Source organism: Varroa destructor, unplaced genomic scaffold (genome assembly GCF_002443255.2).
Source record: "Varroa destructor unplaced genomic scaffold, Vdes_3.0 BEIS01000004.1, whole genome shotgun sequence".
Taxonomy (NCBI): Eukaryota; Metazoa; Arthropoda; class Arachnida; order Mesostigmata; family Varroidae; genus Varroa; species Varroa destructor.
In genome coordinates this window covers 13,720,132-13,742,771 of record NW_019211457.1, presented here as the reverse complement: position 1 = coordinate 13,742,771, position 22,640 = coordinate 13,720,132, and the positions used below count along the sequence as shown (strand labels likewise).

The following is a 22,640-nucleotide window of genomic DNA, read 5'->3' as shown; positions in this document are numbered from 1 at the left end:
AAACGACAATATGTATGTTATAGTCGTGTTTCATAATAGGTACAACAAGGATCCTAACCAAATGCCATATTCTCATAGTATCAAATGACGTCTGATCTGAGATCTATTAGAATATGTTATCAGACGCCAACAGATAGATGTGGCGCAAAAAACAAAAAAAAAAAAATATATATATATATATAGTAAGCTAAGCCAGCGCAATCGTCGTAAAGTTGTTCGGGCAACAAGTTCGAGTTATAGTTCTCTAGAGTGAGCGCAGAATGGGATGTACGCCCAAAGTTGAGCGAGCACGTGTTAGAGATTTGCAAAAATAACAGGAACCGTGAAAAAAACAAGCAGCTTATGTAGGCACGTTTGAAACAAGTATCCGCATCCCACCCATTGTATCACGAACGCTTTACAGTTTAGCCACTCACCTACGATATGGAACAAATGGAGAGCTATATTTTTGAGAAATTAGTTATCGAGATTCATAAAAACAGTATTATATATAATCATGGTTGGTCACATTGAACGTGGTAATTATGAACGTGTGAGCCATTTGCAAACGAGAAACACATAGAATATATAGCGCATGTAGAAACAGGAAAATGTATCAAATATGATCGATATAAATAATGAAACTGCTTCATTCGACTCACCGTGAGTCGAATTCATAACATTCGAATAGAGATTAACTTAAATATGAATGATAAATGAAAATAGTGTGCTTAATGAGCTCGATATATCTGCGATTTTCATTTACCCGACCGAGTGCCTGGAACAGCTATAGGCTGTCAAATTGCACACGACATCTGTGCACTAAACTAAAGAAAATTGGATTGTATCAACGAAGTACGAGTTCAACGAGAAATTTCCGTCCGTTGGAACATCGAAACATCCTTTGTTTGTCGCTTTTTGCCGGTGCTATTATTCGACGAAGGACATCACACTTTGATGTCTTGCGCAGTATTCTATAAGACGGCGGGAGTCAAACGGGCACGTTAAAAGAGTACCTAGATTAGGTAAACGAATCAAGGAGGCGTTCCGAACTCGACTAGTACAGCATGCAAGCTTGATGAAATAGAGTAATAACATAGAAAGCAAATTCGTAACATAGGCCAAAGCAAGCTACGTGAATTGAGCGAAAATAGATATAGCTGAACCAGTACGGGGGATAAGAAAGGCACCTTGATTTACCTCTTTAAACAGTTGCTTATTTATTGCGTTAGTCGTCTTAATGTTACGATGTAGTCGTCCGTTCCACTATTGCTTTTCAGTTTACCCGAGACTAAAGAACGTTTATTGGTTCATCGCACAGTTGAAGCTTCGTACGACTTGCGAGCAGTTATTGACGGCAATCGCGTAAATACCTAATCAGGAACGAGTGTATCGTGTTGAGAATGTGGTCATACAGGTGTCCTTATTTGTGTTGCCTCTCAGGAAGCGGAATTGTGGGCGGTATGGAACTGGGCTCTTATCGAAGGTCTTCTTTATCCTTTTTGGACACGTGGTCTCTCTCACTGGTAGCTTCTTATCGAACTGCGTCGGCGAAAGACACTTCGCTCTGGAAGTGGCGAAAAGCAAGTGAGTTAAGACGACTAAACTAGCTATACATTCTAAGTAGTCACAATTGTGAACGCGTGACAGGTCGAAATAGTGTGCCTACCATGTTCATAAGGTATTATCCCAAGGTGAGACGTACCTGTTCTTTCGCCGAACTTCGTGTCCTTCATGACGACCTTAAGTTTCGAGCGGAAGTCAATATATAGTTTAACGTTTTTGATCTTCATCTTACCGAATCTGAAAGTATTTTCAGAAACCTACTGCTACTGTACATATACAATGTGGCATTGAAGAGTAGCAGGTCGCTGATACGACTCTCAGAACGGTTTTTCTTGGCTATTCAAAGTTATTGGCGCTTAGATGCTAAAATAGAGCGAAAAGAACTATTATAACACGGTATTCAATGATGGCGACGTAACGACAGCCGTAGAACGATACCAGTGCTAGGTTTTTTCCAAAGGTGGTCCACAAAGTTTAGAGGCTTTGTGAATAATTCAGAGTTCACATTATTTTACTCAGAGGTTGACCACCTAATTGAAAATATTCTTTTCTAAGCACTTATCTAAAAGTTACTCAAGTTCTTTCGTACGAAATTTATCTAGCCTATATCTTAATTATAATTCTGTCATTAAGTGACTATGCCAATCCACACGATCCAATCAAATGTTAAATGGTGACCCATCCTTAATCTATGATCAGTTTTCTTTCCATGATTTATCATTCTATTGGCAGAAACTAGTCGAACACCTTTTGGGTGTTTAGAAGGTATCGGCTAATCGATATTAGGGCGCAGAAATTGCAATTATTTTTCTAGCTGAATATGGTAATACTGTTTTTATAAGATTTTCAACTAGAATATGATAATAACTATTAATACCATTACGGGGCATATTTGCTGTCGAACGTCATTAACAACATTCGAAAGTATTGGCAATATTAGACGTCAAAACAAAATGCGCGAACCGCAAATGTCCTTTTTTTTTGGCGCAAGGCAATAAAAGTCCTTCAGACCGACGTAATCTGACGGATCTTTGTCCTTAGTTTTGTGGACGACTTGGGAAGCAACTGGTTCGAGATTACAGCGGATCGAATGATCAAGGTGATGCGTTTGGCTAGCATTGATGCCAGTAACGGGAATCATAGAGCCGATTTTGATGTGTGTAGTACTAACGAATCGTTCATGCAATTTTATGCCACCAAATATATATTGCAGAACAAATACTAGTAATTGCAAAAAAAATTCAAAGCGTTAGACCTGCTCGGAAGTCTTCTTCATAGACGGCTTCACGAGTTTGGCGCGTCAGTCGTCCGCTTGAATTGTCAGCTCATTGATCTGAAAAAGAAAACAATATGAAATCGATGTTGAATAAAATAGATGCCCTAAGGCGCTAGTGACTGACAGGTTTACCATGAACGCCAGCATCGTGCGATACACCCGAGCAGCAACCCTGAAATGAACCCTAACTAGTATCTCCTTGTGCATGTCCTTATCTCACGTCAAGGTCTAATAAAAAATAAGCGTACGAGGGAAATGTATTCTATATAAGTGACACTGTATGAAAGACAATTAGGCGTGTAAAAGTATAACGTTCCTCATAAAGTCTTAAGTTATTTTAGAGAACTAGTAGTGAACACCAATTAGAGTATTAGTGCGTCGCAATAAAAGTTAACTAATATTCGCTTAGTTTAAAAATTCGTATTCTGCAGCTTTTATTCTGCGACCATTAGAGATATATGTATTAGATAGCTAATATGCTTACAAGAAAATCTTTTTAGCTTCGAGGTCTTTCCCTCTTTGAGGATAGCTTGCAGAAATGCTGAAACATACGCCAAATCGCAAACAGGAAATTAATGGGCATTGTTTCGATTAACTTCATTTCTAGTCGGTCATTCTCACGCTCTGCGGGGGCTTATAAAGTTTTGCAATAGATTGCAACTATTCGCACTAAAGGATATGTTAGTAATTGCACACAGGTTAAACGAACCGCCCGCTGTGTCACCTAACTTGTTACGAATATAGGCCCATGTTGTACTAGTCATTTTGTCATGTTTTTTTCATATGTGTGTGGATAGACATAGCCTTCTCCCTATATGAACTACAGGATCCCCAAATGCCAATGGAATTTGACTTACACGGCTCTAATTTAAAAGGCTAGACGTAACGATATTACTGGAACACCAATTTAGTTTAGAGTTCCTACAATTACCGCTCGCAAGTACAGTTACGATAATATCTGTCACGGGGATTCTGCCCATCAGTGTTTCTTGTAGAAGAATTTGAAGAAGTCGGACTATTTTGGTCGAACAGTTTAATCGTTACCGAGGAAAACCGTGTACAACCATACCTGATGTGTCCGATAGTACAAACCTATTCTGCTGACATCGTTATGACTTTTGTATCAATTGCCCAGTGCTATCACCATCGCAATAAGGGAAAACTGGCTCAGTCTTAACACTTACGGTTATAATTGAATTTAACCTTAAGGTTGTTGACCCGCCATGAAAAACTTAAAGCATTTATGTGACACTAATAGAAAAGCACACAATTGTGCTATGTACCGCGACAAACAGGAATCGAACTCAAACCTTTTCTACATCTGTGACTGTACTACGGTATATTTGTTAACTGCGGAATACTTAATTTAGTATTCTTAGCTTTATAGGGAGTGTGCAAATCAGATGCTGGTTCAGTCCATACAGGCGATGGAATAACGTACTTACGAGCGTTCGTTTTGGCGAGCGTTTCGAACCAGTTTAGAACAAAAAGGCATATGCGTGATCGAAAGAAATCGGGATTTTTCCCGTGGCTACTCTAACGCTTACGTTACATTTACCTCGGTCATTTCTGAGATGTTGGGGCTGCCATCTGGAAGAGCTGGAAATAACACACAATTTTTTTAAGCTTAATATGCTTTACAAAGATTGTACTCAAAATTGAGTCAATATACGGCTTTCTAGTATGCAGTATTTGTAGATGCATGCAATGGGATGGCAAACAAACATGGCTTAAGGCAAATACCGAGCACAGGATCATGGAACTACCATTGACGACCACCGCTGTCTGCCCAAGTCGACGTGTGCAGTGATATTTAGAATTTTTTGATAGTGGCTTCTAACATGCTGCATTTCATCTTTTCCATATTTAAAAGGAGTTATCCAGATCACCACTGGAATTAATTTTAACAAACAAACCTCAAGTTCTTTGCACAGTGATGAGCAAGCTATCGTATCGAATAGAATTGAGGAAAAAAATCGCTTTCTTTGTTCGTAGTATGCGTTATTGGTGGTATACAATAGGTATATTTACGGAAATAAAAAGTTTTGTTTAAAAAGACACTTGTCTTAGAGACTGTGATTGTTTTCCATTCGAAAGATCTAGCTTCGTGTAACCGACCGTACAGGAAGGACTGGTTAAACCTGTGCCTGTCCGGACGGGGATGGACAGCTTTGCCGTCATAGTAAACACACTCATGAGCAATAAAACTCCGATTTGATTATGCTCAAGTAATTGGTGAGAAAAGATACCTGTGCCTATTTAGACTAAAACAACCTAGATTAGAATCCTGACTAAAAACAATCGAAGGCGGACAAAGTATCGACAGCAGGTTTCTAACCCAACGGGATCTTCTACAGTCTTGCTGAAAAAGACTGCCACCACAGTACAGTAGAACTGCAGATATAGGCAATGCTACATTTTTGAGCGATTTAGAAAAAGTTTAATTCATCCTCCATCATGGTCAGGACGAGATAGTCATGAAGGATTTTTTTTTGTGTTAGTTGTGAATTGCATGTACTTCAAAGATGAATTTGACTCTTCGCATACAAGGTGTTTGTAAACGTGAGGTCAATCTTTGAAGTATCGATAGAACTAGGGAAATGTAGCCTGTTCTCGGTAAAATAGTAAAGCGATGACATTCATTTTTCTAATAAAAATTAAAAGTTTTGAAAAAACAACTTTGCACATATTATTCTGGGACATATGTGCTCGTGCGACAGATAAGACCTGGGTTTAAAGGGCACGTTTGCAAGAAGTATACCTTTTCCTTCAAGTCAGCTGATTGAAAATATTTTGTATTTATAAACAAAATAATGAACGATATAAAAGTGTTCACGCTTAGTTTATTCAGTTCCAAATGGAATCGCCTAAAACTATCTTTATGGCTTGATTATTTAATACCACTTGGACGCCAATGGGGCCAATAGTGTGCTACAACGAGCTCCAATTTTGACCCATTTTTTCGGCACAATAGAGCATTTTTACCGAATTCATCGATCAAAATGATCATGTTGTTAGTTGGATTTTTTTGTGGTTTCACAGCGAGTGCTCAAAACAGTGATATAGCCATAACACACGCTTGACGCTGGTGATACACGCTTTTGAATATCGCGGGCTTTCTTGTGCTCGTGTTCGCTGAAGCGGCCATGAGCACAACTAATTTGCCGCATTTCGATGTCTCTATACGTCGCTATTTGAACGCGGTAGTATGCATTATTTGATTAGCTTAAAGGAGTCTATTGCTTAAGCACTGCGGTTTCTTGACGCACTAAATTTTAATTTTGTACATAAAAGATCTTGTCTGCAAAACTGCTGAATTTCTGCCGGTGAGAATATCCTGTAGCAAGATAGTCTTCACAAGCCGATAACTTCAAAAATGTGCATAATTTCATTTGTTGCTATAAAGGACGGACCCTAGTTAATAATCGTCAAAAAACAACGTAGCTAACAAAATAAATAATTTACACATTCTGCTAAAATTGCGTTGATTGTGGCCAAAAAAACATAGTCAGAACTTTTTGCAGCATTTTATTAGTTGTATAACTTTGCAAATGGAAATAGATGGCCTAACCTTTCTGGAGACATTCCGCATTCCTCGACAATCGACGCGGTAATTCTCACAAAACGGCATGTCTTCAAGAGCGATATTTCTTATATTATTTTTTCCAGTTTACCCCATCATCTTCGCCTTGAATTTCGAAACACCGATTATCAGGTAAAACTATGAGAATGTTTTGTTTTTTATTTGTATTATGCTGCCTTATGTTCAACATTATCCTCAGAGCAATAGCCATTTGGCGGGCTTATATGAGTTTACTAACGTCGCCACTTTGTAGACGTTACCGTAGCCTGTACGTTCCGAATTTTGCGTCCGAAACCGCCGTTAGGCAGGCGTTCCATTAGACAGACGATTGGCTGGCTCCTGCCAGCGCGAAACGAACCGTCCGCCTGTCTACACCCACACACCACAACGTGCACCAAAAATTAGCGGGCAAAACACCCATTAAGCTATCACGAGGACAAGTTACTGTAAGAAATATGTTTACACAATCGTGCGGCTGGGGTGAGTAAAAATGCTATACTCCAACTTCAGGGTCCCGAGTTTGATTCTTAGCTAAACCTCAGTAATGATTTCGAATATTAAAGTTTTTGTGTCCGATGTAGGAACGTTTGAAAAGCGCGACAGCCGTTATGGTTTCTATTTGTAGTGTATTAGATTTTCTCGATCCTCAGCAGCAATCTGTTTTCGTCATCTAATTAAGCTAACGTCGTCCCAGTTTCACGATCGCGTTATTACAGGTAACGTAAAAATATGTGGTACAAACAGATCACATCCGAGCTTTTGACCTTGGCTATATTAAACTAAACAAGAAATTGGGCTAATAAATAGGCTGCCTCCAACTACTGACTAGCCGTTTATTTTTTTTCTCACAAATATCAACGATTACCGCGTGTATCTAAATATCTTGTTGTTTTGTCATGCCGGTCACGCTGACAACTATTTTTAACCGTTTGAGAAGCTAATAGCAGATAGGTGTTTCTATGGATCTCTAGCGATCTACAAGCACGAGAAGCGTTAAAGAACTAGAAGTTTTTTGTTCCTCAAAGCCGCCATTGCTACCACCATCATCAGTCATATTCAGTCAACGAAGCATGGACGGTCAACTGCGTCTTGATCTACATTTACACAGCAAGTAGACGCTGCAGCCCAAATCGCGATATGGTAATATTAGAGACTACTTCGTCTTGAACATGAATGGGAACGGTAATGGGACAGGATCTATAATAATAGGCGAACGAATGATTTAGCTATTCGTAACTGTGCATATGAATTTAGTGAATAATTTTTGCCTCGTTTGCTAGTTCCAGTCACTTACTCCATGACTTTTCATAGATAGAAGCGCACTCAGACTCTACCTTTGAGACACTAGAGTATACTGAGCACAGACAGGCGGCCATAGACTCGCCTTGGAAATCATTTTATTTACCAGCACTCTTGTGTTCCTACATTGCGAATCCGCTACTCACGAGGGATGTCAGGACGCCACTGTCTCGATAGAAGCAACAAGTTGTTGTAAACTCTTTTCAATGGTAGGTAAACACATCGATCCCCGGTTTGAAATCGTTAATGCTGCCTAAAATGTTTATTTGTATTTTCAGTTCTGTTTGGTTTCCTAGGGATGATCCTTGAATATATATTTGTGATGTCAACATAATGCCAAAACTAACGTGAATTTAGATTGGTTGTAAACGGTAAACATATTCGCAGATTCTGGAATCAAATGAATCTTTATGAAATCAATCGGACATGAAATCATTTGAGATTTGTATTTCTTTCTATTACAATTAGCAAATCCTTATAGATTCTATCTTGAATGTTCGATGAAACAAATTGAAACTGAATCAGATCCTATGGAGCTAGAAACATAGCAATGCATGTACGCTTAAACGTACCGATACCGATTACAAAATAGCATACCGTGTTGTTTATTGTATGTTAACGATTTAAGTATGTATCCACATGAACGGCCTGCGGTACATGCCTATATGTACGATCAAATCGGGTGGCAAATAGTAGAACCGTCGTGTTCGCTGTGTGGATGGCAGAGATTAGACCCCGCCGAGGGAACCCCTTTTTGCATCCCTGTAAAAGCTTGATAACATTATCGTATATTGCTCCCTAGATAGGAGTACCATGTGTTAGTAATGAGATGTACACGAGTCGGAAATCTTCGGCTCGGTCGAGCTGGCACCACGTTTAACTTTAGACGGGACGAGAATGCCCTCGAAATTTGGTAACGAGTCCGAATCGTAATATTGTCGCACGACTAAGACATAAAATCAAGCGTTGCCTATTCGCGAACGTACCTGTGCTGTTGATGAGTTTCTGAGATGAGACCAATTCAATCAATATAAGCTTAGAAGCTTCGTGCATGAGCTGCACGCTTTCGTTTGGCCACTGGCGAAACAATTAGGCTTTGGAGTATACATAGGTAAAGAGCTAACAGTCGGATCCAAATATAGTGGCAACGATTGGAATAGTTGTCCATATGCACACACCATGTACAGCTAAGAACGCTACAGGGAGTGCTCTACAATATCCTCACACAAACGTATACACTGAACAATAGCGTCAACTCTGATTTACGTCGTATCGAAATGGACTATTACTTTGTAAAAGATAACTCAATTGTTACAATACAATAGCATCAACATTCACAAGCCTATTTGCTAAGTTAGCTTCGAACCTGTACAGTGAGACCTTCTGGCCATGGCCATGCGACGACGAATGATTTAAATACTTTATGGATTCCGTTAATTATGTTATGGAAGTTAGTATAGTTCCATGGATGGTATTTTTCAGCAAAAGCTATTTCTCTAGAGGATATTTAACTTTGCCGTACGTAAAGCGTCAAAGGCCAACGAATATCGAAATGTTCTGATTCTGCAGTACGTGCGCGTTTCGAATCTTGTAAGCTAATTGCTATTTCAGCTCGTCGGTACGACGTCAATAGATAAAGTACAGATAGGCCTTGTGCACGTGGTACAAAAATGTTGACGACCCTTTATAATTTACAACCATTTCATCCAAATATATGATGTAAAAGTTGAAATTATAGATATATATATGGAATCGATTATGCTTTTTTAGAGGACTGCCTTAATTTTGCTTAACTTGTGTACTAAATGCTAACAATAATCGCTTATAAGATATACTATGGTCAGTTAAAAAATATTTATCCATATTATTCTTTATCAGTGTAATTACGCTTTATAGTGAATCTTAAATTATATAATATATTGTTACACTTTTTGACTGTTTTTCTATTTTGCAATCAAATATAGCCTTAGGGTTACGATTCCTCGCACAAACGTATCCAATTATTGACTTTCTATTTTGCTGCTTGGTTTTTTTCTTTTAAAATCAAGCGATTTGTACTATTCGTTCTGCAGGTCACTATACATGAGTCACCTCTGTAATAAATTGGAAGTTCTGTTTTTATCTCTGCTACAGCGCACTGTCTGAATTACCATTTAGTGAAAACCCGAGTTCTACAATATGGGGCCCAACGAAGCAAGCACGTACATCACAATACTTAATTTAAAACAGTTATAGATCCAGGAGGCCATAACCATCTTCGGGAGGACTCGACGTCACTTGCATGTATTCAACGCACAACCTCAGGCTTCGATGTTTTGCGTATGACTCTATCGAGTCCAAACTAGTAGACGAATTTGATTTCTCGTTGCGTTTCCCTATGGCATATAAATAGTGCGCACATATCTATGTATCGTCTTCTCCTTATATGCTCAGAGTTTCAATTCGATCCCCAACTTACCTACTCGTCAAGCAGAAATGGTGCTGATGATGGTTACAATGTAACTGAAAGTGGCTTGTAATTTTAAGGACTTGATGACAATCAGGTCCTGGCCGGCGGGCGACCGTCAGTAATGTTTTTAATGCTTTCGATTTTTTCAGAAACGGCGCTGATAAACGGTACCACTGACTGCGATATTAGTTGCCAAGGGCTGCGGCAACACTGCGGCCTGATGATGACGTTTAGTCTGACTCAACCAGTCGCTGTTACTGCCGTTCTGGATGTCGGTGTATTCCCGATGCGAAGGCCCTCTATTGGGCGGTTTCGGGAAAAGTGGCAACCTTTCTGTTGGAGCCGTTTTTTTCTCTTCATTTCCTTATTTTACTTCGCCTTTTCATTTAGTTGCAACGGTGATAAGTTGGTCGGCGGAAGAAGATAGGCTTGGGTAGAAGAGACGATGGCCGACGAAGAGACATTCGCTGCATGGCAGTTTCCCTCTGCAGAGCCGCTGGACTCAGTCGCTCGGTTGCGAGTTTAAAGAAAGTGACGTATTTACATTAGCGCTGCATAAACAACACCACCACATCTAACGCTAGCACTATACTGAAAGCCAACAGCGTGGATGACATGAGCTGACTGCTTTGACCTTCCGAACAAATACTTCTATCGACCGTACAGCTACGTTTGAGTTATGGCAGGCCGCTAGCAGGTAGTGGCTAGCCGTAAAGGGTCTTGCGTGGTAAGGTTTAGTGGCTTCGCAGAACCGTTCATCGGCAGAAACTGGTCCGTAGTCGGGCAATGCCGACAGCCACACTGATAAAAGTCTAATCACAGGTTGCTATGTGCGAAAGATGCGGTATCAGGCTACAGCCTCAATACGAAATAGTCATCGGAATCATCAACACTGCTATCGCCGTCCCAACTTCGTTTGCTCCATAGTTCTCCGAATCTCTCTGTCGTATTTTCATTTTCCACCGTTTCTGTGATACCAGGATCTGTCTCCAGTATCAGGTAATATCTTTACCCACACGTATGAGCCGTTTCAACGAGATTTAATTATACTCTCCATGTCCGTATAAAGCTAATGTTTTATACCAAAACGAGCAGTGAACGAGTTAAACATGCAGACGATCAACAAATACGAAACATTAGGGGCTTATCGACCAACTTACGAAATATTTATGGGGCATTCAATATTTATATAGTAAATGATCTAAAAAGTATTGATTGCTTTTATTGTAAGATTTAAAGTCAAATCTTTTAATTTATATAGGTTTTTTTAGTGTATTTTGGTTGGTGACAGTAGGTGATGTGCTATTAGAGTTTTCGAACTTATTTACGACAGACGCAAAACAAAGCATCTTGAAAATGAATGAAATTTTTGCGAAAATTCACTATTTTATACGATAATATTAGAAATAAAAATGCTACCAGGCTTTACAGAAAATTATGCCGTTTATGACCAAGATGCGCTGTCAGAGGTGGTTCTCTTGTTTTTGTTCTAAAAATTTCAGTATGAAATATGCTCCCTATATATATGACTAACTCACTGTGATTTATTCGGCACCCGACAGTTCCATGTGTACTGATTTGGACCTAGGAATTATATTATTCCTATTATTAGTGCTCGTTACCCACATTTTTTTTCATATGTATAGTGGATAGATGTGGCTTTTTTAAATTTTATGTAAAAGTCACTACCTACGGAGAACTATGATAGCTAAGATCGTTTAATAACATTACCAGCTTTCGTCTTCAGCTTTTAACGATCTGTTTCTATTCAAACAAGCCGAGCTTTATATATAAAATGTGTAGGATGTCGACGGAACTGGGGATAGAAGCGTGAGGCTATTGTCGTCTTAAGAGCCCTTGTCTGCTACTCTTAAATACCTCAAGTTATTCTTCTATTCAGTGTATCTTTATATTTGCTGCTTTATATTTATAGGGTTCCCGTCGAAAGCCAAAAAACGCGCTAAAATTCACACATGAAGCTTTTACTGTGCACCAGAGTCTCTAGTCACTTTTGTTGTTTCCAATGTCAACCACCGTATACCGCTGATTCACTTGTTCACAGCCAACCCCTATAAGTACTTCCGGACAGTCGTGAACACTTTTGGACAGATGTCCGCGTCAGTTCTTCAAAAATAACGGGAGACCGCCAGCTAGAAAGGGGTAGTGTAAAAGAAAGTGTCAAAGGAAGCGTTTCCTGTCACTAGATGCTCCCCAAGACTCCTGTACCGTTCTGCGGCCTAGTGTAGCTACGGCCAAACATGGCCTCATCATTTTAGCTCTGTAGGAGGATGCCGTGTGATATAGAGACGCGGCAGAGGTCAACGAAGGGGACATGTGGGTCGATTTTGTGAATTTTAAGGGAGTTTCATGGGTTCCAGGGAGGGGCTCATCACCTCCGGGTCGTGGCGGAACTGGACTTCTAGTTTGAGAAAGCTTGAGGAAGAAGCTCGATCTAAGCTTTTTCAAGGCCTTGACAGGTTAGCCACAAGCTAAATTGTCGCCCCCCGGCAAATTCTGTTTTACTCTTATTACTTGCTTAAGCTGAAGCATCACTGAAGAATGCTAGATATATATTGCAGGCACCTTCGAAAAAGCGGGAAGCACAAAGTACCATTAGATTCGCTGGCAGAATAAACAAATCGTCACAGCAGCGGTGGCTGAGAGCCACATTGACAACGATAGAGAGGAGTATAATTTGATGTGGTATAAGAGAACTACAGAGCTGAATTGGTTAAAATGCAAGTTCAGCCGTAAATGAAAGAAAAGATTATTTTAACCAGCACTACGTGTCCATCGAACGGCAACTATCGTAGGTGTTCCAATGCCCCGAACTAGGCGGTATGAAAAGATGAAGAACCTTTATTATGCATGGTAATAACGTATATCTTACACGGAGGACAGCATACGTTTACTGCAACGAGAGCTCACTACTGGGAAGAACAATATACGGAAAATTATACAAAAGACAATTGCGGTAATACTTCGAACTCAATAATTTATAACTCTATAAATAATAACTATAAATAACTCCCTAATTTATTATGTTAAGAGTAGGATAAAGATGGGGACAATAGAGCATGTGGTACTAGAATTTAACATAGATCTGTATGAGCTAACATTTTGTATTAAGCAACTGGCACAATCAGATCAAACAAACTACATCTTCATTTGGGAAACGAAACCAGTGTTACATACCTGGGTGCCCAATTCATGAAAAATTATGACATCAAGTTATATACCAGGCTTTTACGCAAACGAAGCTTGTTTCGACGGGCTATCAGTACCTGCTATCATATGGTAGATATCAAACAGGTAGACCGAATTAGGACAATATTCTATGTAGCATGAGTTATTTTTTTATTAACTTATTATTATTGCAACTACAGCCAATGACGTAAACATTATAAGATTACATACGTATCGTACCTATTAAATAAACAAAGAAAAAGCTGATTAATGTTTTAAATTTAAAATGTATGCCTTCTTGCGATATATTTATTATAGATCTTAGTGTGTATGATGAAGCATCACACTGTACAATGATTAGAAAAAGTAACCTTATCGTTTTTTTACGGGAACGCAGCAGATCAATTCCTTAGAGCTCTCTAGCCATATCTTATTGCCGTTGTTACATAACACCAGCACGAAGGAATTTGCGTTGTGCAAAATTTGAGATAATCTTCCGCGATACTTCGGTAGGTAAAGCATCTCTCTATGAATCTAGTTATGAACCATTTGTAGTAACTACGCACTTGAATCTACATTGTCCTGCTGTTCAGGCCAAGGCACTGAGTCGTATCGAAGTAACACTTACGGAAAGTTCTTGAAATCAGTATTTTATTTAGCATTGTGCAACATGCCCATCGTTGCATATTATTCGTAAGAATCTTTATATGGTCGAAACCCACTAACAAAAGAATCTGTGAATATTTGAATCTACCTAAAGGTTCCCTTAATATTTCGCACAGTTTACGCTATATATGTTTATATAGATATGTAGATGAAACAAAACTTTAGGTTATATATATACAGCCACACTTAAAGTGACGGTTCTGATTCCTTTTTTTGTTAGAGCTCTGTATATTCTTTCTGTATATTAGAACTATGATGCTTCAGAAGTTGAGTGATTCGTATCTGCTTTTTATACCCGTATCTTTTGACGTTTCATGGTTTCAGATTTGAACCTAGGCCACAACGTGTTTCTAATATTAGCAAACAAATACATTACGCACTTGTTTTATGCACATCTTTTTTTATACGTATTTCTATACCCAACTAGAGATTAGATGATGGCCCGGACTCGAACGTTTTACTTTGGAATTCTTTGCATAGCGAACTCAGTATTCTGCATGATGGACAAAATTCTGCAAATAAGCAGCACGAAAGCAAGACGGAACGGATAAGCCAAGCCGGTAGAACTCCGGAAATACAGCTTCGGCCCAAGCGAAGCGAATTCTGGTCCCGCAAGTCCAGACCGATAGTGGTTGCGAGTTCTCTCTGTCAAGCCCAACTTTATTCGGTGTCCTTAATTGGCCTACTTACTGTCAATCTCACCCTTAGACTGCTCCCTCTTTACCTAAATGCTGTTTTCATTTTTGTATTTTCCTGCTTTCCAAGCTCGCCCAGAAATAAACTACTGATACCCACTCCTCAAAGGAGCGGTTGGAACGACGCCGTTATGAGTCCTATGTCGTTGTAGCCAATTGGTGAGCAATCTGTTCTCTGCCACGTACAGAAAGCACAACGCACAAACAGTGTCCTGTTGTAGCGCTGTAGGCTCTTGTGCGCTGGCACAAGAGCCTACAGCGCTACGACGATGAATTTTAAGATCAGGTGAAGCTGGAGCAAAGTGGAGTCCAGCAGCGAAAGACCAACTGGAAGGAAAGGGCCACACATCAAGGCAACCTGTAATTACGGTACGCCACGCCAGGAATTGCAGACCGTCCCGCTTTTTCCGCGTGGCAATTACCTCTCATCTTCTCACCCAGCACTCCTCCAAGTGCTCCAGGTTTTCTATACTGCACTCACCTGTCTTTTTTTCTTATTGTTAATCCTACCAAGTACATTCTCTCGATTCGATGCAAGTGTTCGATCTTCAGAAAGTTAATTTTATACTTTTTAGAAGAAAAAGTCAGTAGCAGAAATGCATACAAGACTCTAACGCATGATGCCAACCTTATTAATATGCGTATCTTTTTAGTTCACCTTGACTTTATAGTCGCAACTTTCATATAACCAATTCCTTCTTTGTCCTTGCATACCACCTGAAGAAGTGAATCTACCAGTGAATTCATAAAAGACGAAGTATTTTCCTAACGCGTCTGTTTAAGTCGATGCCGCAACGAAGTGTCATACAGTGCGATGGGCAAGATCATTGCGGGTTGTTTCCCCAAGGCGTTGCCATACACCAGATGACGGAAACGAAAGAAGGATCTAACTCGGACGGACGGGGGAAGAGAACGCGGGAAGCGACAAGAAAATAGCTCCCCTTCAAAGAAAGTATCATGATAAAAAAATGGCTGCCCGCTAATTTTTCGCGAGTCCTGTCAGAGTCCCGCCTGCGGATATCAGCGGCAGAGAGAAAACAGGATTCCTCGATGAGGCATCGGATGGAAACGTGAATTATTGGTTGATGATCCCTTTTCTTGGAGGGAGGCGGTCAACCGTTACCATAAGCTAAACAGCTATTGGAGACGTGAAGTTCGTATACAAAAAAAAATTATGGTAAAGGGTAGATTAATTTTGAGCCAGTATAGGTTACGACTGGTCGGATCGGATTTTTGTTTTAACGGATAATCAACCAGAAAACAATTTATATACGATTATAAACTTGTTGCGTTACTAAACGATACATCTATCAAAAGTTTAGTGCATTATTAGGTTGCTTTTTTTTGCCATAACTTCTTATCGACGTCTAAAAACCTATCGATAGAGATTAAGTGCAAGTATCGATACTCAATTTCATCGACTTTTTTTTTGTTTATCGACGTTTATGAAAAAAAAAGACGTTTAAAGAACCTACCTATCTTTGTGCGTACTTCGCATACAAATGCTCTGAACTTCAAATAAATTTCCAAGACGACCAACACAGCTTTTAGTGGCTTTGTTAATGATAAACTATTTGAAATTGACGGTCTTGATAAGGAGTTGTTAAATCAGGCATGTCGCTCTATTTTCATAAACGCACAGACATAACAGTTCTACATTGCTATAAATATTACCTATACAAAACATTACTTCTATGCAGCTGTAACAACAAATATGCTTTGTGAAGCCTACGTAATTAGTTGTCTAGCCTTCTACATCTAGTCCCAATCGTTCTCACTGCCTTTTCCCAACTCGCTTTTAATGTAACAGCCTCTATTATATTAGCACGACTGCAATTCCGAATGACTGCTTAGCAACAAACATTAAACCTATCATGTAAAAGGACTATCTTTCTTTGAGAATTTCTTTCTGTTTAGAAAGTGATGTGTTTTTTATGAATTTACTTCGTTGGTTTCAATAAAATTAAGGAAATTTATCTTCAGTGAAAGTTTCATAAAAAAAAAAAAGATCATTTTCCATATTTAAACAGAACAGGAAAACAGAGATAAACGTATATTTAAATGAATCAATTATTTATTAGTTTCCTAGGTCTATGAGCCCAAGCTCATGTGGGCGTAGGCAGCCGGATTTTAAGATATTAAATATAGCAACCTTCCTAGCCTAAGCATAATCATGTGTGAGGTAGCACAGTTCTGTCGCACGTCCTGTAAAAGTTCTTCACCAGAGCTTGTAAAGGGACAGCTGAGGATCCTAAAAATAGATACGTGCCGGTCAGCTGTGAAATAATCATGCGTTCACGAACTTAAATGGCTTTCGTTGAGGCTTCTTTGCAGAGCTTCCTAAAAATGCTTATTTTTCTAAAAGCAATAAAATTATTAAGGGCTTTCAGGCGCATTTGTTTCTTTTGATAAGTTTGCTAGAGAGGTCCATAAATGGACTCTTGAAATAGTTGTTTAAAAAAATTTACTGGGTAACCGATTTGGTCGTGTTCTTAAGACGATCATCCTTGTTTTGAAGCAACACAGTAAATTTCCTATGTAAAAAATCGTAGTTCAAGTGTAAGTACAACTAATCATTATAATATAAAACAAATCATCTGCAAATGCTGTTGGAAGTGACGAGCCAGGTTGTAAGTTTTACAGGATGGAAAAAATTAAAATCACAGTAAAACTAGTTACAAAACCCTGCTTGCTTCGGCGACTTGAAGTCTCGTCTATCGTTAGTGACGTTTCATGTTAGATTTTTGCAAATAAAAAGCTCGCTATGTGCCTTAGTAAACACTGAGCGTTCTTTCATAGGCCCTACATAATGCACCATTCTATATGATTTTTAGCTGTATTCGGAGACGAGGTTACAGATAAATGCGAATCAAACTGGGTTTAAGGCGGCGTTGGTGCAGGTTGCCGAACATGGCAGCAGTCGCCTGACCGACGCTCAAAATGTCGCAGTTCGGAGAAGCGCCCATCCTACAGGAATATTACTTTTATGTTGCACATCGTAAGGGTAGCTCTGATGCCAATACGGCTGACCGTTCCGCTAATTTGAGGTTTGGCAGTCTTAAGCTGAAAGAAGTGTCAAGAAGGCAGTGAAGGGACTCGCAATCGCGCACGATCCTTAAACTAGGAAGATGAGCCAGCTTATTACAGCATTCGCGTTAAAAACTATCCGTGCATATCATATTTAGGGAAGAGGAGATTGCTTTCGCAAAATATGTGGGCTTTGACAGGACATTTTAATGCGTAAAAGGGCGGATTTTTTTGTAAGGCGTGGCCTTAGTTCGCGAATCCGGAAGGCGATGGCTCGGTGCGAAAGTCGCCAATTGCAGGACCGTTATCCCGTCAGGCTCGATATCTTCTAGCAGAGCCCGCAACGAAAGGTTCTGTCGAGAAAGCACACCTAAACCTCATAGGCTACGCAAGCATTTACAGCGGCAAGGCTTTTCCTTTATTGATAGTGGTGGATCATTGTGTTCGTTTTGCCTATGTTATTATCATTATTATTAGAAGTTTTTTTTTAGTAAAGGTTGTTCCATTCAATATACATAAAGGCACGTTTGATGCCGAATAAACAACTCGACCTTCCCTTGAATCTATTTCGATATACGATGAACAGAAACTTGTAACTATGCGGCCTAATTAAAATCTTACGCAGTGCAATTGGTATCTGCAGTGATATATTTTATACGCATCAAGATCGAATCCACACTCAGGTCCACTTTGCATACTGTTTGATACCAATGACAAATAGCTGCGTGAATAGTATTTTCATCTGACAAAGAAAAACAGACTACAGAATTTGACCTTTCCCTTGTTTTGTTGAAATTACTATAATACGGCTTGTTAGTGCTGGTAAATGGTGCTTATTTACTGTGTGAGTATTTGTCTGAGGAAGAAATCTGAGGAGTACCTCGCAGTGTTTATAAATATTCGAATAAGGTTTAAGAAGTGTAATATGTTTGTAATGAGATACGGGATCATTCGAGTACTCCTTTTGCCTTCTTCGGTTACTAAAAAGGTTTTATAATGCTTCATGAAAGTAGAATTGATGTGCATGAAGTGCTTTATTTCTTTGGAGGTGTGCAGAACTTTTGCAAGTTTTTGTAGACACCGCGTATCCCCGATAAAAAAAAATTTAGAAATCGCGCAGAATCCTTTTCAGCCGATTGTAGCCGTACTTATTGAGAATACTCTTTGCATTAAGCATCACGAATGATCGGTGCCCGCGGAACAGCTGTGATTCTTCAATCCCGTATGAACTCAAATTTAATCAACAGTCATTTACGCGCTTCCTTTTGAATCGTCCCTATTTTGTCGACTCAACGCCTATTAAACCTGTTCTTTCTAAGTCGGCTGCAGCAGCGAAAACTTGCTCGACCTAGTCTCCCTAACGTCCTATTATTATGTTTTCGTACAAAGCTTTCAAAACTGTAACCTTTACATGGATCCATATACAAATCGAAACCTAACGTAGAATCATCGCCCAAAGAATCAGGTGTCTAAATATCAATGCATAGCGTTTTGTCCTAAAAGGGCAAATACTGCCGATAACATGTGAGAAGTTCAAGCTTTACGTACATTTCTGACTCATTGATTTTGACGCATAAAGCCGCCAGGATAAACTTCGTTCTGCTGCATGACATTCATCATTGGACTACTACAGGCAAACGATGCAGTGGCTATATGGTCTTAGTTTTCTTGCATACACTGCTGAATAAAACGGTTGCAGAACGAAAAATTGCCGCTAGAAATTTTATAGCGGTCTTCAATTTTTTTTGGGCTTCAAGTTAAAGTGAGTGCTTAAGCCAAATCGGCATACTAAGTAGTGATGTATAGACTAAACATTTCGTCGCGTTCACGCATGCGTGTGGAACATTCTGAGCCTCCTTATTTTTTTCTGAGCGCAAGTTTATTGGGCATGCTTCAATGACAGATTATCTGTAAAACGTCCAGGATCTTGCAATAGATCTTATTAACGACATTCGAAGATGTAAAATACTTATGTTCAGAGAGGCGACTGACTTCTACGATCCTTATAATAATATCAATAAATCAGTACAGCATAAAATATTACGTTAAAAATATTACTGGTTCGCTAGTTTATGTTCGTGTTTATTTCTGTCTTTACCTCTGTTTGAAGATCTACTGCCCGTTTCGTAGTATCTGCCATTAGATTTCCAATATGCTGATGAGAAGCCTCTAGCCCGTGTATGAGTATATACGAAATACGACCGCGAACTACATGCACGTCTGCAAGTATTTATTATCCGTAAGAAAGAATATTTAGAAAAATACAACACTACGGGGCTTTATTCGTTTATTAAGACAAATATTTAAATTGCTTTTTGCCATAGTATATATTATGCATTCATTAAAAACAAGACTTCCAGTAACAGTATGGCTAGTAATCAAATGCATGCTTGGGTACTTAAGCAGACTAAATACTTGTAGCTTTCACCTAAAAATCCCCATGGGCCTTACATATGCGGCCTACCCCGAGGTAACAAAACTAGTAATGTCACTGTTGCTGCTACCGCCCCCACAATTGACACACCGACTCGCATCCTGTCCCATTTAGCCCAGCTTACCAAAGAATATGTCTCCGAATCGCTGTCAGTGGACAGCTGCTCGGATATGCGCCTATAGGGGCTCGGGTTTCTACTATATCGGGCATCACTTTGCTCTGTAAGGGCCAAATGCCCAGCAGAATTTCGTGTGACCCGTTGTGTTAGGCTATCATCCAGCTTCATCTGATCACTGGCAGATGCAAGAACTTCATTTTGTTCACTGGCATTGGACGATGAAGTGAGCGTGATTGATCTGTCTGCTTCGCTGCCAGTTAATGGTGCTATCCAGAGACGGCTACTCAGCTCAACAGAACTCGAGCCTTCAAGCGTTCTAACAACGCTTCGCTTATTTAGCCTGACCGTAGTCTTACTTACACTCTGAAAGGAGTCTTGATCTAAGCGGCGTTCGTCTTGATTCAGAAGCCCTACCCCATCATCAAAGCCAGTTTCTTCCGAAATGGTCTCAAGTTGCGTGACACTAGCGAGCACACCTGTATCGCCCCCTGCGTCGGGAAAATCTGTAGACGATCCGACCGCCGAGGTTCTAATACTCGAATCACTGTCCGCTAGGTATCCACTATCTGACACCGAAGGAAAATTATCAACGGATGACAGTGGCGATTCGAGGTCAGGATCCTTTTCTAGCTTACAATCTCTCGGAGCACCACCGAGACACACTTCTCCATCATCCTCTCCGATATGTGCTGCCCTTAGTAAAACTTCAGTCTCCAACACTTGCTCTAACGATTGTACGAGGTCAGTTTCCGCCTCGAAGAACAATTCGTCATCAATGTCCGATCCTAAGTCGGATGAGGCGCTAAAGAACAGTTCTTCTATTGAATGGCCGGTGTCTGTTCTGTTTTGAAGTTGGTCATCTGTTGAGTTTGGCGACATGGCCATTCAATGGTACGCCTAATTTATCTAGACTGGTCAAGTAGGTACAGTTTTACCACCTGGATATCTGCTTGTGAAAGTCTATGCCACAAAAGAGAAGCTCCATGAGCTTGCTTCGTTGTTGTTACCAGAAGGTAGTCTTTCTGTAGCCCTGACAGCCATGGACGTTCGTAAGATCACTGACTAGGATCATTCTACTATTCGTAAGAAGCGTTTGCACAAATTGCTATGGAAGCCATGGCGGCAAGTAGCTGTGGGATCGAAGGATACTAATTAACGAAATCTATGCGGCGATACAAATAGACACAATTATAGAGGCTTCATTTTCTATTTGCACGGGTGCATTTATTAGCTATTAAAATCAGTTTAATGCTTAATTTGCGATACGTATAGCAAAGTGGCAAAATTTAACTGGTAAACAAACTGCTATAAGCGAATCGTCCTGCATACACGTGTTGCGTTTCACTGAAACTGCTCAGGCCACAAAGCGAAGTAGCCCATAAGGCCAGCCACAGCCCCTCAGGAGCTGCACAGTTTTTGCATGCGAGATAGATATACATTGTGTGAGTAAAGTACTGAACAAGAGATGGCCGAGATGAGCGGAACGCTTACTATGTAAACGTGTCCAAGACGTGCAAAGGCATTATAAAGTTGGTGCGAAACAAACGAAAAGGCCTTGAAAGAAGAAGCGTTCAGCTTGAAAAGAGTATTGTGAGCACATTATGGACGCAGATCACAGAATTATCTACTTACATACATGTATATATAGTAATATTAAACGTTATCGCAAAAAATGACTATATTCGAAATGTCAAAAGTGAACCATCGATTAGCTCTATACATTTCGGTGTTGTATTAAACAGCGTATATTTACTGAAGCTTTGATGCGTTTGAAATTATTGATTGGAATAAAGTCCGCGAAACCTGTGATTGTCAACCAATATATATATATATATACCGTTTCAGTTATTTAACAGTGACGACGTTAACAGCTCCAATAAAAAGCACGTTAAGTTTAGGCACAAATATTACTTGTTTGAGCAGTCGGTCAATACTCGGTGCTATTTTGGGTTGAGCGTATGATTTTCGTGGTTTGAAATGCTTCTCCCACTGCACGTTTACTTTTCCCTGGTCCATATATAATGCACGTAACGCACTACTAATTAGCAATATGTATGTACTAGTATTAGTACCTATTATAATTCTAGTAACTTGAATATAAAAGACCGTAAAAAAGCGCGAAAAAAAATAACTAACTGTACTCGATTATATAACTCGAGTGATAATGAAGTTCGATGCCCCCGCTTCCATCCTGGCTGCGGCTGCATCCGTGCAACTTGACTTCGTTTACCTTTCGCATGCAGAATATTGTTTGCGCGCAGGGGACCCTGGTGGTCACAGTCTGCTCTCCCTACATTATTTTCAGCCCCGTTTTCTTCACGAGTTATTCGTCAGTCACACCTCAAGTAGTCCTGATTAAAAG

At 39.7% G+C, this 22,640-nt stretch overlaps 1 protein-coding gene across 17 annotated transcripts; it reads right to left on the bottom strand.

Annotated features, from left to right (window-relative positions):
- Positions 1 to 1,174: 1,174 nt before the first annotated feature.
- On the bottom strand, positions 1,175 to 21,581 carry LOC111249478 (uncharacterized). 17 transcript variants are annotated; one of them, XM_086986621.1, is made up of 7 exons: positions 20,285 to 21,581; positions 19,825 to 19,946; positions 4,380 to 4,420; positions 3,306 to 3,362; positions 2,801 to 2,878; positions 1,685 to 1,782; positions 1,175 to 1,546 (listed from the first exon to the last, which is right to left on the bottom strand). In XM_086986621.1, the coding sequence occupies exons 1-2, from the start codon at positions 21,161 to 21,163 to the stop codon at positions 19,935 to 19,937; spliced, it is 891 nt and encodes a 296-aa protein (XP_086842747.1). In that variant the 5' UTR covers positions 21,164 to 21,581; the 3' UTR covers positions 1,175 to 1,546; positions 1,685 to 1,782; positions 2,801 to 2,878; positions 3,306 to 3,362; positions 4,380 to 4,420; positions 19,825 to 19,934. The 17 variants fall into 17 exon arrangements, 14 of the variants coding, with proteins under 14 accessions (XP_086842747.1, XP_086842748.1, XP_086842742.1 ...); XM_086986622.1 differs by having other exon boundaries at positions 1,685 to 1,721; XM_086986616.1 differs by having other exon boundaries at positions 1,685 to 2,878.
- Between the last annotated feature and the right edge of the window lie 1,059 nt (positions 21,582 to 22,640).

Excerpts from the sequence above, each read along its gene's own strand:
- LOC111249478 (XM_022803385.2), bottom strand. The coding sequence starts at position 21,163 with ATGGCCATGTCGCCAAACTCAACAGATGACCAACTTCAAAACAGAACA.